Source organism: Oxyura jamaicensis, chromosome 1 (genome assembly GCF_011077185.1).
Source record: "Oxyura jamaicensis isolate SHBP4307 breed ruddy duck chromosome 1, BPBGC_Ojam_1.0, whole genome shotgun sequence".
Taxonomy (NCBI): domain Eukaryota; kingdom Metazoa; phylum Chordata; class Aves; order Anseriformes; family Anatidae; genus Oxyura; species Oxyura jamaicensis.
This window is the reverse complement of record NC_048893.1, coordinates 139,592,774-139,606,340: the sequence shown is the minus strand read 5'-3', so window position 1 is coordinate 139,606,340 and position 13,567 is coordinate 139,592,774. Positions and strand designations below refer to the sequence as shown.

Genomic DNA, 13,567 nt, shown 5'->3' with positions numbered 1-13,567 from the left:
CTCTTTTAGTTTAAAACCATTCCCCTTGTCCTGTCATTATCTGCCTGAGCAAAGAGTTTCTCTCCATCTTTTTTTATAAGCCCCCTTTAAGTATTGAAAAGCTGCTCTGGGGCCTCCGCAGAGCCTTCTCGTATTCAGGCTGAATGTCCCCAGCTCTCCTTTCTTCATAGGAGAGGTGCTCCAGCCCCTTGATCGTCTTCATGGCCCTCCTGTGGACCCTCTCTAACAGGTCTATATCTTTCTTATGCTCAGGACCTCAGACTTGAATGCAGTGCTCCAGGTGGGGTCTCACAAGGGCAGAGTAGAGGGGGACAATCACGTGATTCAGTTGGCCTTCTGGGCAGCAAGCATGCAATGCTGTCTCACGTCAAACCTTTTGCCCACCAGAACTCCCAAGTCTTTCTCTGCAGGGAAGCTCTCAACAAGTTCTTCTCTCAGTCTTTAATCGTGTCCAGGATTGCCCTAACTCAGGTGCAGCACCTTGCTCTTGGACTTGAATCCTCATTAGGTTCCCACGCGCCCACTTCTCTAGCTTGTCCAGGTCCCTTTGGATGGCATCTCTTCTCTTGTATTGACTGCATCACTCAGCTTGGTGTCACCTGCAAGCCAATTCCTTATTGGTGGAATGGTCTGCTCTTCAAATCTCTCTCTCCAATTTGGAGATGAGAATGTTATGTGGGGCCATGTCAAAGGCCTTACACCAGTCCAGGTAGATGACATGGGTCGACCTTCCCTTGTCAACTAATGTAATCACCACAGAAGGCCACCAGACTGGTCAGGCGTGATTTGCTCTTGGTGAAAACATACTGGCTGCCTCAGATTACTGCCTGATCTTGCATGTGCCTTAACATTGCTTCCAAGAGGCTGTGTTCCATGATCTCTCCAGGCACAGAGGTGAGGCTAACCAGTCTGTAGTTCCCTTGGTCCTCCTTTTTACCCTTTTCAAAAATGGAAGTGATCTTAGTAGATCTTTGGTGACTGAGATTTGTGCTCCTTTCCTTCTACCTCAGGTTTATATTATAATACATATGCTACTGGATTTGTTCCTATCTGTGGTTTAGAGACTGAAACTTGGATGAAGTCTAATGAAATCTCTATAATACAAAGGAATAATCATTTTTTTTTCCTGAGCAGTGTTTTAGAACATGAAAGTAATTCACCAAGCAGGTGAATGAATCTTTCATGGTTTCTTTCTTTTTTGAAACTATCTGTAGTCTGCAGGAAACCTATATGCAGAGCTAAAATTAATCTTTTTCTATTTTCAGCTACTTTAGAGCATTTCAGTGCCCTGAAAATGGCATCTGTTGCATTACTTCCAACTGAAGTAATTCCAAAATGAATTAGTCTGTCAGGATATATATATATCTTAATTTTAAGAAGTTTGTAATTTTGATCATATTTCAACATTTAAATTTTGTTCAGTGCCTTTGGAAGAAACAAGTCATTAAAGGAAAACGTTAGGGGTTTTCATTTCAGTCCTTAATTCCTCTGTAGAATGACTGGCTGGGGGGTTCCTCTGCAAGTTTTTTTTTTTTTTTAAAAAAAAAAAAAAGCTTGGCCCAGAAAAGCATTTCCCTCCTTTTATTTCTAGATAGTTTTACCTTAGTACTTAAAAAGTACTGAAGTATTGAGAAGCATTTCAGCAAATTCAGAATTCAGTTTTGCATTGCATCTTTATGTCCAAGTTTTCCTTTGCAATCTAAAGAACCAAACCAAAATTCTTCCGTGAGACCGGAATAGGTGATTAAAGGTCATCACACATAGGCATTAATTTTCTAATTATTTATTTCCAGTTTATGAAGATGACGTCTGTTTTTTTGTTGTTGTTGTTGCTTGGTGTGGTTGTTTTTTTTTCCCCCCACAGACTTACCTGCAATTCATTTTCTGAAATTCATGATATGGAACCTCATTCCTTGCAAGTTTTCTTGCTTTTAGGGGTTTTCTGTCTTTAGGATAAGTCATTTTCTGCTTACATGTACATTATGTGCACTGAATGTCTTACTTCCTGAATTTACTGTTTCCAAGAATATTATATTTTTTTCTTACTTTATGCTTTTAAGGGTTTTCAGTTACTTTGGGTTAATGCTATGGCTGAAAAACAGAAAGTTATTTGCTTGTACGCAAAACAACCTGTTGTGGCTCTGGGTTGTACCTACAGACTGATGTTAACCAGCTTAAATTGATAGGCTCCCATTGACTCATATTAAAACGATTGAATTTGGCTTAGCTGTTGACAAGGTAGTCCAATTCTTCAGAGTGCATCAGTAGTTGGAAATGTAACATGTTGAGCTTGCTTTCTAATGTGCCTCTGATAATTAATGCTGTCATTATAGGTTTGCTACGAGCACATCAGTCTTTCCTTTACTGTAGTCTCACATAATATAAATCTGACAGAGTACAACCAAATTACATGCCTTGCATGCATCTTTTGCATAATTTCTTTGTCGTACTTTAACTGATCACAGAGTTGCTCCTTTCCAACTTCTGTCTCATAGAGATCTTCAAGTATCTGTTTTGCAAGCTTTACTGATTCTCGAGTAGCTGACAAATTCTAGGATTTATTTTGCCATTTTGTACTAGCAGGGGTAGGAGGATAGAGGTATTCAATTAAGACACTTGATCCAGGAGCTATAGTTTATCCTTACAAAAGAACTAATGTAATTTTTTTATACAAGTAGTCAGTACAAGGAAAACCTGTTTTTCACAAGCTGCTTTTTTTTCCCCAGTTTGGAATGACTTTTGCTGTCTACATGTAACTAACTCAGTCAAGAAAGTTCTTGAGGACATAGGTTTTTTTTCGTTCAGTTCTGCGTTGTTGTTGCATGTACCCAGGTGTACGCTGTCTCTCTTGGTATTAGCAGAAATATGCATATATTCCAATAGTGCAGAACGATAGTGGTTTAGAAACAGTAAAGTACTGCATTCACAGAATTGTTTGTGCAACCAGTGTTACTGGAAAGAAGGAGGTCAAGAATTAGTAGCTCTAACCTGTTAATCTATAGTCCCTGCAGACGGCAAATTTCTCTGCTATATTACATGCAAATTTCTTTGTCTTTGAACATCAAGAATTATTGTGAAGTAAAAACTGCTTAGCAAGGAGATGGCATTGCTGGATATCATGTCAGAAGAATACAGAGGCCTTTCTACCATGCTACCATGAAATGACTGAATGCTACTTATTAATTTTTCAGGACAGCTGAAGTTTGCAGAAATCATGGTTGATGGTAGTGAAGACCTTGGTTAGATTGACACACATCTTGCATAGGTATCTCTTTTTTTGCCTCTCATTTTTCACTAGTTTCAAAAACCTTGTTTAACTGTACACAAACCTGACCAAAAGCTAAAGTAACTTTCTACAAAATATCTTTTGGCACTCTTGTTGGTAATTCCGATCATTGTAGAAAGACTTTTCCAGCTGCTGGGAGAATTAAGGCTTCACTACAGCCATTGCAGGTTCAGCAGTCATCTTTCTGTTTGTTAGTGCTTTTTCAAGTATGAATAATACAAACACAAAGCTTAATTCATGTTTTTGTAGCTACACTTTTGTTCTCAGTGTTTTTCTAATGTGAATTCAGTCAACAATACAGAATTTGCCTAAAGGACTTCAAGTCCTGTAGCTGCTGTTCAAAACTGATAGGGGAATAAATGTGTTGAGTTTTGATGGATTATAGCTTAGTACCTTTTTAAAAGATGCTAATTACAATATTACGGCAGATGAGTCTGGAAGAACTCATTCTGGAAGATGGCTCTTCTATCATAAACAAAAATTAACTGTAGTTGGCATATAGATGTAGCTTGTTTTTAAAACTCTGAGAAAGATTGTAGAATTTTCTACATCTGTTGCTTCCATAATCTTTATCATGAGATGTTTTGATATCAAATGCTTATCTTGGCTGAAAATCAACCTGGATACTTGTCACTGTATCTTTCAAAAGTTGGGGAAGCCTCTGCCAGCCAGGAGATATCCTACAGCCCTTTGGTGCATGACTTCAAGGGACAAGTGAAGATATATTAACACTTAAATGAAAGTGAACACCACTTAATCAGTTTAAATTTAAAGCTGATTTCTTAGCCCTGTACTTAAACTGTCAATGAGTTCGTTTTAACTTCTATTTGAAAAGATTGCTGTACAGACTGAGCTATACAATTAAGGCAGTGTCTTCAGTGTGTTAGATCAATTCAAACTCAATTCCAGTATCCGAGTGCCTAACGTGTAAATGTTAGCAGTCCCTCCATTGGAAAAACTGAAAAGACTTCAAAAAAAAAAAAAAAAAAAGTTTGTTTATTATGATGAAAAGTGTATTTTAACCCTCCCTAGCAAGCCTCAGGTCAGATTTTGAAGTTCCCTGGTGGAGCAAGGTGCAGGTAGTTGATGGTAAAAGATTTCACTCTTCATCCTTAGGCAGTGACCATTCATCAGTTCACAGGTTCTGATTCATTGGTGTAAATGCAAAATATTTTATATATTTTGTGTATGTATACATTATGAGGCATTTTTACTTTATTACTGTATTTAATTTCCCTTTTAGCTTTATTTAACTGTATTTTAAATTAGTACAGTTAGACATAAAGCATAGTAACATTACTTAATATAAAGATGTGGTGAATTACTGTTTTTTGTTTTCGTTGGTACCTTTGTCTGAAATGCACCAGGTAACATTTCCCTCTATTTTCCCTCTTCTTCCTGACACTGGAGAGGCACAAAGAATCCTACAACCATACAGATCAATAGGTTTTAATGTTTTACTAGTGATCAAGTGTTTCCTTAGGATTATCCATTTGTGAAATATGCACAGATTAAATGGACTTAAGCTTTTCTCTTGGTCAATCCACAGTCTTTAATCAAGGTGAAAAATCAGCAATGGGACTATCGGTCTACCCAGCTTGGGGCCTCAGCAATTCCTGCCTGGAATTTGTTCATGAAACTATTGCTATTTCTCTGAGTGTTTTGGTTGTAAATAGGAGCCTATAATTATGAACAGCATTCAGGTACTGTGTTAGACATCAGAGAACTGCATATTTATTCATGGAAAAGGTGGAGGGGAAAATGAAGGGCACATGGATGTGGCTAGCTGGCTGTATTCACAAAATGTCAGTGTTGTCACAAATTGTGGATTCTTTCAAAACACTGTTTAGCTTCCTTCCAGTAATTCCCTTTTTGCCATTGGAAATATTTGAGGCACATTTAATCTAGTGGTAACTAACAATTCAGATTGAAGGGAAAAAACCGCACGTGTAAAGTACCTCTCATGTTCTTTTTCAAGTGATTTTTTGTAAACTTTTTTCTGTCAAGGCATGATCTTAATAATAAAACTCCATAACACATTGCTGTTCTTGTGCTTTACTTCTATTTTTCTTACTAATATTTTTGTGTGTTTGATTTCTATATTTTATAAGTAGAACTGCTTTAAAAGTATTTTTGAAAAAAGGCAGAAAATCACAAATATAATCACCTGGAGAGGAGGCTATAAAACTCACCAGCAAGGTTGCTAGAGAAGTGGGGTCAGAAGAGGATAAAGTTGGATATTTATGGTTAGCTGAGACCCTTGATTTTGTCTCTTCTTTGTCTGCTGAATTACAACTTTAAAGATAACCATCAGCCTTTATATTTGCACATAGTAGGAGCAAAAACTTGTGGCAGGCCATACTGATGTTAGATAAATCATTTTTTGAAAAATAAATAACTTTTCTACTTGTTGACTTTGCTTTTAGTAAGTACTAGTGCATAGTGTTGTTTACGCATGTCTAAAGAAACTTAGTGTGGGTAGCAGATCCTGTGTATGTTCAGATACATACAGTAGAAAATGTGCGAGATTGAGGCTTTATTTTGCATTTAACTTGATGGTCCTGATTGAAGATCATGTGTTCAGTGATTTTATAAGGTACTTATTACAGCTGTGACTAGTACCATGTGAATAGCTCCTTACAAATAAAATAATGTTTTTTCTCCTCTTCTTTTTCATAGGTAATGTACAAACGAATCCTGCAGCAAGCAGGTTTTATACAGTTTGCACAGCTTCAGTTCCTTGAAGCAAAAGAGCTATTCAGGTAATTGTGTGACAAGAAATTTCTTGATTTACCTTTTTTTTTTTTTTTACATAAGGAGTTAGTATTCTTGGTTTTAAAAGCACTTAGTCACTTGAATGTTTTTAATGCAGATTGGAGATCGGTGTGATAAAATAGCTTGGTTGGGGGAAAAGCAGAGTAAGATTGAAACAATTTAATATTTGAAGAGTTAATGCAACTGTTTTTTTTTTTTTGTATGTTAACAGCAGCCTTAAGGCTGTAATCCTGTAGTTTGATTGTGTAGAGACTTTTTGACTCCATGTCTACGAAGTTCAAGGCATTATTACTGAGTGTGCACTGTGGCGTGTCTTTTCTTAAGAAAAAAAAAATTAACGTAAAGCTACAATGTATATACAGTTGACACAACTGTACTTTTTATTGAGAATGATGCTACTGAAATTGTTTTTAACACTTCTTCTGGAAGTCTGTACAAACCTTCCCAACTCAGCTGTTTCAACAGTCCCTTGCATATACAATGACCTTGGTAATCCTCTTTCACTCCATAAAAGCAGTCACAAATGCTGTTTGTTATCTTTATTTTATCTGATATTTTCATTTCTGCTAGCAGCACCTCATTCTGTGCAGAGAAGCTGTGCAGAGTTATTGTAATCCATGCTGACTACATAAGAGAATCTTTATCTGCTGAAATTCATTTCAAATCAGTTGACAGCCTATGAAATAGAATTGTTATGGTTAAACAACTTGCTGTAGGTGGTAGACTTGTATGCTATAGGGGAGGAAAAAAAGGTTGTCCTTGGGTTAATTGAAATGTGTCAAGGAAATTGAAGCTTTGGGCAAAGTTACTCCTGGAGGAGGAATTTTCCATTTTGCCTACTGCTCTCCAGGATAATGGGAAATGCTGGGCTTGAATGGGCAGCGTATGCAGGGTGAAAATTGGAGAAAGACAGGGAAGGTCTGAACACTGTCTATGGGCAACTTGTTCTGGCCACGACCAATGGAAATGGAATAGCCAAGATCAGTTATTCAGCACCCATCCAGCTTGTGGTCTATCTGACAAATGAGCTTCAATGAATGATATTGAGCAAGCTTCTTTATCAGAATAAATGTGTTTAATGAGAACATCCTGTCCAAGCATGAATTTTGGAGCTGAGTCAGCATCCTGGGGTGTTTCCTTCCTTTGAAAGTTGCTGTTCCAAAGCAGAACAGCTGTTCATAAGCTCCTAAAAGTCTTTGCTGGGGGAAGAAAGCACAGACCAGCATCCCTTCTGACCAGCCATGTGTAAGCCATAAGTATTTGTGTGATTCTGAAAATTCCTTGTAGAATGCAGGATCTCTGATTTTCAGTCCAGGCCATTACTCCTGGTTCAAATAATACCTGGTTATGCATTGACTGAACACTCAGAGAGTCCTGTTCATTTAAGGCTTATTGATGTTTGAGGGGAAAAATAATGGCAATCCACGCAAACGCTCCAATCTCTGTGTTTCTCTGGAGCTATTTCAAGCTAGTGTTAGTCAAAAATAACTCGTGTTAAAATGCCAAAAGGCAACTTGATGTCTGACTGAGGAAAAGATGGATTTAGCAGTGAAACAGTGTCATCCGTAGCTCCAACAAACTGGTGTGGCGTGGGTCTGCTTCTGGCCAAATTTCAAGTGAGATCATCTCATTCCTCAGAAACTGTCATAGATTAGCTGGGGAAATAGTAGCAGTGGACTACAGGTGTAATTTTCTTGCACCAATAAGCCTTGGTTAACCTTGTCAAGATAGTTTTACTTTATGCTTACTGTCATAGTTCTTAGATACTGAAACCTTTAGGAGGAATGTTTTCCTACTGAGTTCCTTTAGGTTATGCTGATACTTCAAAATACTGGGTAACATTGACAAGAAGGAAGGAAGTGCTAGCTGTATTGAAACTGAAATAGTTCAACAAGGGGAAGAGATTTAATTTTTTTAGCAGAATTTGTTAACCTTAAATTGAGCGTGCTGTCAACAATAACACTTTTTTTGATCTGACATATTCAGTTGTTATTAGCACCATACAATCCATTATAACTTACAAATCATGCTATTTCATGTCCCTGTCATCAGGGGTTTGCATGCAGTTAGACCAAACAGTGTGTTTAGCAGGCTGTTTACTGAATTCTAGTTGTTTTGCTGAGATGTTGTTATAGATGCCCCAGGGAAACCATTTTTCTCTGGTATTTGCTTATGTCCTTTCACTGGTTAGGTGTTGCTTACATCTGACAGTTTAACAAATCTGACAAATTTGTTAAACTAACAAATCAAAGTATAAACTCTTCTTTTTCTAATATTGTCTCACATGGGAAGAGATATAGATGGACTTCTAGCTAAGTTCTTTGCTACACTAGGAAGGTTTAAAACAAGAATAAAAAAAATGCTGGTAACTATACTCGGATACATAAGAAGTAGGACTTACTGTGAGGTTTGCATCTTAAGTAAGCTTCCATTACAGCTAGTGAGATCTGGGTAAAACAGCCAAATTACGTAGGCTTCATTGATGTCTCTGATACCTGTAAATTTAGGAGTCTGAATTTGGACCTGAATTTTCCCAGGTCTTGTAAATTTTGCCTACTGTGCAGTTTGTAAACATAAAGCCAAAAAAGACCTAATGAAGAATTTCTCAGAGGGAAGTTGTATTTAAAGACAAATCAAACTGTCAGTGCTAAGAACCTAGTTTCTATGTTTTAGTAAGTGGCTAGGTAGCTATATGTGGCTAAACCTTAGAAGCTGAAAACTCAACTATTCCAAGGGAAGGTGCTATTTGTAACTCTCTTCTTAAACCATTTCCTTCAAAGACGGTGGAAAAAGCCCAAGCCAAAAACTGCAGTTCCCAGGAGCCATGAGCCTTGAGGTGAACGTTAGTCAGGCATGTGGGGCCATTGTTTAATATTTGCTATGCCTCTGAAGAAGTCTGTTCTGAATGGTGCTTAGCTTTTAAGGTTGCCTGTTGCCAGTTACCATTGCTGTGGGGAGAACAAAATTGTACAATCTGAGCTCAAATCAGACCTGCTGAGAGAACCACTGGTGATTCACAGCCCAAGGCATGGCCTAGCTCACATTGGAAGCTGGTTTTGGTTCTCCTTCTGGAAACAGATGTCCATTAAGGCCAGAATTCATCAAGTTCAGAGGTGAAGTAACTGACTACTTCCTCGTTTAGGAAACACTGGATGTTAAGATGAAAGGATGTAGAACCTCAGCAACTGTGGAAGTTGGAAAATGTTTTAAAACTTGTTAAATGTGGCATGTTAAATACAGCACTTTTAACTTCTCCATGGTCATAGTATCCATCTAAGCTTAGGCCATCTCCAAGTACATGAGAATATGTTCAACAACAAAACCGTTGTCTGTCTGTACTTTAATTTCCATGGATTTAACAAGGCTCCTTCCTTCTGCACAAACTTGGACTGGACTGTTGATGCTATTCAAGTTGTGTCCTAACATAAATCGGTGAAGAACCTTGTAGGGAAAAAAAAGACCCTATGTCCCTTCTTTATTTAAATAGGATTAATTTACTGCCGTAAAGCATCTAATGTTATATATTATCTAGTGGTCCTGAAGTTGTCTTCATTTATGTGGAGTAGTTGAACTAACTAGAGCTGCAAGTAAGCCCAAATGCTCTTTGAACTGTCAGATCATGCCACTGTCAGAACTTGCTTTTTCTTGGTTATTCTGCTTCTTTAAAAATAAATAAATCTCATCTACCTCTGAGTTCCACGTAATGTGGATCCAAAACTTTCAAAACCAAATATGAAGTCTGAAATGAGGAATTAAAAGGAAACTTCAGTTGCAGGAATCTGCAAAGTAGACATGAACACTGCTTCCTATTAGAAGTTGGCCTTTCTGGTGTAGAGCTGTTTTCTTACGCAGTAGGAGTTCTGTGTATGAACTGGAAAAATTTTCTTTTCAAACCTCTTTTCACAGGAAGGTTTGTAATGTTCAGAGTTTTCTCTCTTGTGGGATTCTGCTTTCTATGTTGCTGTTTCCATGTGTTGCGGTCACTAGTTTCTGGAACAGGGTACTTACTGTTCTTAAATTTCTTGCTGTTGTTGCTATGTCCCAGAATTTCATTCTCCTGGTACAGATTTAGTAGCCAAAGGACACTCTTAAATGATTATTTAGAACTTAAAAAAAAAAAAAAAAATGTTGCCACGGAGATGCTTCTTACCAGTTCATATTTCCTGGACGGTTTTGGAATAATTTCTCTGGCAAGAAGTGAACAACTTGAGGCATGCCGTATTGCTTTCCTTGCTTCAGAACAGTGAAGGAGGGATTAACCAACCTGGTAGGATCACAAAATGGTTGAGGCTGGAAGTGGCCTCCGAAGGTCCCTACTCAAGCAGGGCCACCTAGAGCAAGTTGCCCAGATCTTTCACACTTGATTGCCTGCAGAAGGTAAAAATCTTCCTGCTTCATCTGCTTCCATAGTTATGACTTGTTTGCTTTTGGGATACTTTCCAGTCAAGTTTGTGAAGGGAAAAGTCTTTCTGAGGTTGCTGATCACTAGATAGATCAAAACTGTTTCAGTTCTATTTGCAAGAAAATAATAACTAAACAGGATTTATTTTGAAGAACTTCAAAAGTTCCTTTTGAGTTTTTTTTTTTGTTTTTTTTTTTCAGCAACAGTATCTTCTGCAGTTCAAGACTACTCATCTTTAAAGATGAATTCTGAGTTAATGAATTTGACAGGACACTGAATCACAACCCCTGGTTTCTTGCTATTCTTCTATAGCAAAGCATAGGAGGAAGAATAATTCTAGCTGTGAAAATCAGGAAGTTGTTTGCCACATGTGAACAAAATTCTGGTCTTATTCTTCTGTCACAACACTCATTCTACCAACGCTAGAGGAGTTTCTTCAATGGTTTAGAAAGAAAAATGTTTTGGGTAACATATGTATGTTAAAGACTGCTCCTAGATTGGGCATAGATACCCTACACATGTGAAGGGAAAGGCTTCTCTCTAGTATCTGACATTGATGTATGCCTGACACCTAAGCCTGCAGAACAGACTTCCTCTTACTGGTTAGAGGGATGCATAATTAGTACCCACAGTTCATTTTCAGAGCCTCCTAAAGAAGTAAGCTGAAGGAGGAATCTGATGCATTTCAAAGGTGGGGAAAACATTTTCATCATCCAAACATGTTCTGAAAGCTCTCTATGGGAGATGCCTGTCTTCTGCAGAATTACACTTGCACAGTCTTCGTGGCTTGCCTGAAAGGGTTCACCATCTCCATATTTTTTTTGCCTCAATCAGTGCACTAACTACCATAATGTATTGATGAAATCTGTGACGCTGCTAGGAACAGCACTAGGCCTAATCAGCTGATTTTTGTGTATGCCACCAAATAGCTGTAGGATGTCAAAAGCAAAAGCCTATCCAGTCTCTGAATTCTTGGTATTCTAGAGGTGTACAAAAAATAACATTTGGATATAAATATATAAAAAAAAAAAAATCCAAATCTGTTCTAAAGATAATTTTCCAATGTTGAAGGCAATAATTTTCAGAAACTGATGACCTGTAAGTGTCCTGACTCTAAGTACACATTCCCAGAATGTTGTTGGTGTCTTTTTTGTGCCTATGTATACTTTTTCTTTCTTTTTGCTTCATCTAGTTTGACACTGTAATTGCAGAAGCGGCCAGCTTGACGTCCGGGAGCTGATCTCTCTCTACCCCTTCCTGTTGCCTACTTCCTCTTCATTTATACGGTCTCATCCCCCTCTGCATGAGTATGCTGACCTCAACCAGCTGACCCAAGGGGACCAGGAGAAGATGACAAAATGCAAACGATTCCTCATGAGTTACTTGAATGAAGTCCGCAGCACCGAGGTTGCAAATGGTTACAAGGAAGACATCGACACAGCTTTACTCAAGTTATATGCAGAGGCGAATCACGAAAGCCTGCTAGATCTGCTAGTTTCGGAGAACTTCTGTCTTTTAACAGATAGTGCTGCCTGGTTGGAAAAGCACAAAAAGTGAGTGGATTTTTTGAGTAAGGTACCTTTGAGAGCAGGAAGAAACATGTTTGTCTTAAGTGCTGTTGAATTTTAGATCAATGTGTTCAAATCCCTACAGTTTCACCAACTTCAGGTACAAAAGACAATTTGGCCTGGCTTGAGCGTTTACAAATGTGGGGGGAAAGGTATTAATTGACAATCTGAGGTAAAAAAATGCATTTTCTCCTGTGCTGGTAAATACAGTTTTCTCCCTGAAATTATGTCCAACACAAAAAAAAGTTTTGATATGGATTTGGTTTGGGGGTGGGAGGGAAAGCAATTTATTTGCCCTCATGATAATGTGGGAGTTGAACAGATGCAGTAGGAATACTCCTGTTGATGTCTTGGACAGAAAGAAAAGATGCCTAGAAACATGCAGTACCTCAGGTAGAAGCTATTAACTAGTACCTTTAAATTGTACTCACTTATTCAGTGAAAGAAGGCTTGCTTTTGAATTTTGAACTCCCACTGATTCACTAAAAGGACACTGCTTAAGATGGCTGCAAGTGACTTCAATTTAGAAATGCCAGTGGGTGGAGAATTGGGTGTTAGTCATTAAACAGGAAACACCAGATAGTAAATGTGTAAAATATTCCAGTCGTAGGTAGTGTCTCTGCCTTGGATTTCATTTCTGTAAAATGTGTAGTACAGTATTAGCAACTAGAGTGGTGACAAGGAGTCTTTAATTGTGATTAGACTTAGAGTGGTTTCATTTCCTTTAGGTGTTTTGTTGAATCCTCTTGGTATGCATGCTTTGCTTGGCAACCTTTTGCAAATGTGAAGTGTGGAACAACATTTTGTGGGAACAGCCATTATAGAACTTCAGCTTCATTTGTATTACACTACACAAAAACACCTCTGTGTGGGTGTACTGTACAAAGCTCTTCCTTGCCTGACTTGATTTTGTGCTGCTCTAAAGAAAATGTTTGTGATAGTAACACAGAGTTTTAAATAAAAGCATCATACAAATTTGATTTTAAGGACATGATTATTGGATGAATACTTTTTATTTGGAGTTGTTAGGCGTGTATGTAAAATTCAAAGAACAGCAAGGGAATCATCTCTAATTTGACAAGTAGTTTGTCACTGTTCAAGTTGGAGCTAGTAACTAGAAACTATCTTTAGAGAGAGAAATGGACACTTTTCTAGGACAGAACTTCTCTCCTTTGAATGTTGACACAGCTATGTGCATGTCACCTAGAAATCCCACTGTAAGAAACTGTTAAGTTCCTTGTTAATCAAATGATTATGATATCGGTAGGGAAGATCTAGCAGTTTTAATACTGTTTTCTCTTTTTATCGTTTTCTCTTTTTTATACAGGTATTTTGCCCTTGGTCTCCTTTATCACTACAATGGTCAAGATGCTGCAGCACTTCAGGTCAGAATAAAGCTTTTACTGTCATCTGTAAACCATTCTAAAATCTTACCTCTGAGATAAAAATCTGAGGTGCTAGTTTCATGTTTTGGAAAGTGACTTGTATATCTAAAACCTATGCTAAGGCTTCCTTGAGTAAACTAACGTTGTATCT

General features: G+C 37.8%; 1 protein-coding gene across 2 annotated transcripts in view; it reads left to right on the top strand.

The window, feature by feature from the left end:
- The window catches only part of TGFBRAP1 (transforming growth factor beta receptor associated protein 1), a 33,168-nt gene that overhangs the window by 11,066 nt on the left and 8,535 nt on the right, over positions 1–13,567 (top strand). For both annotated transcript variants that reach the window (XM_035316779.1, XM_035316781.1), the window contains exons 5-7: positions 5,966–6,048; positions 11,675–12,016; positions 13,359–13,416. In XM_035316779.1, coding sequence (XP_035172670.1) covers positions 5,966–6,048; positions 11,675–12,016; positions 13,359–13,416 — 483 coding nt within the window. The remainder of the gene's footprint in view (positions 1–5,965; positions 6,049–11,674; positions 12,017–13,358; positions 13,417–13,567) is intronic.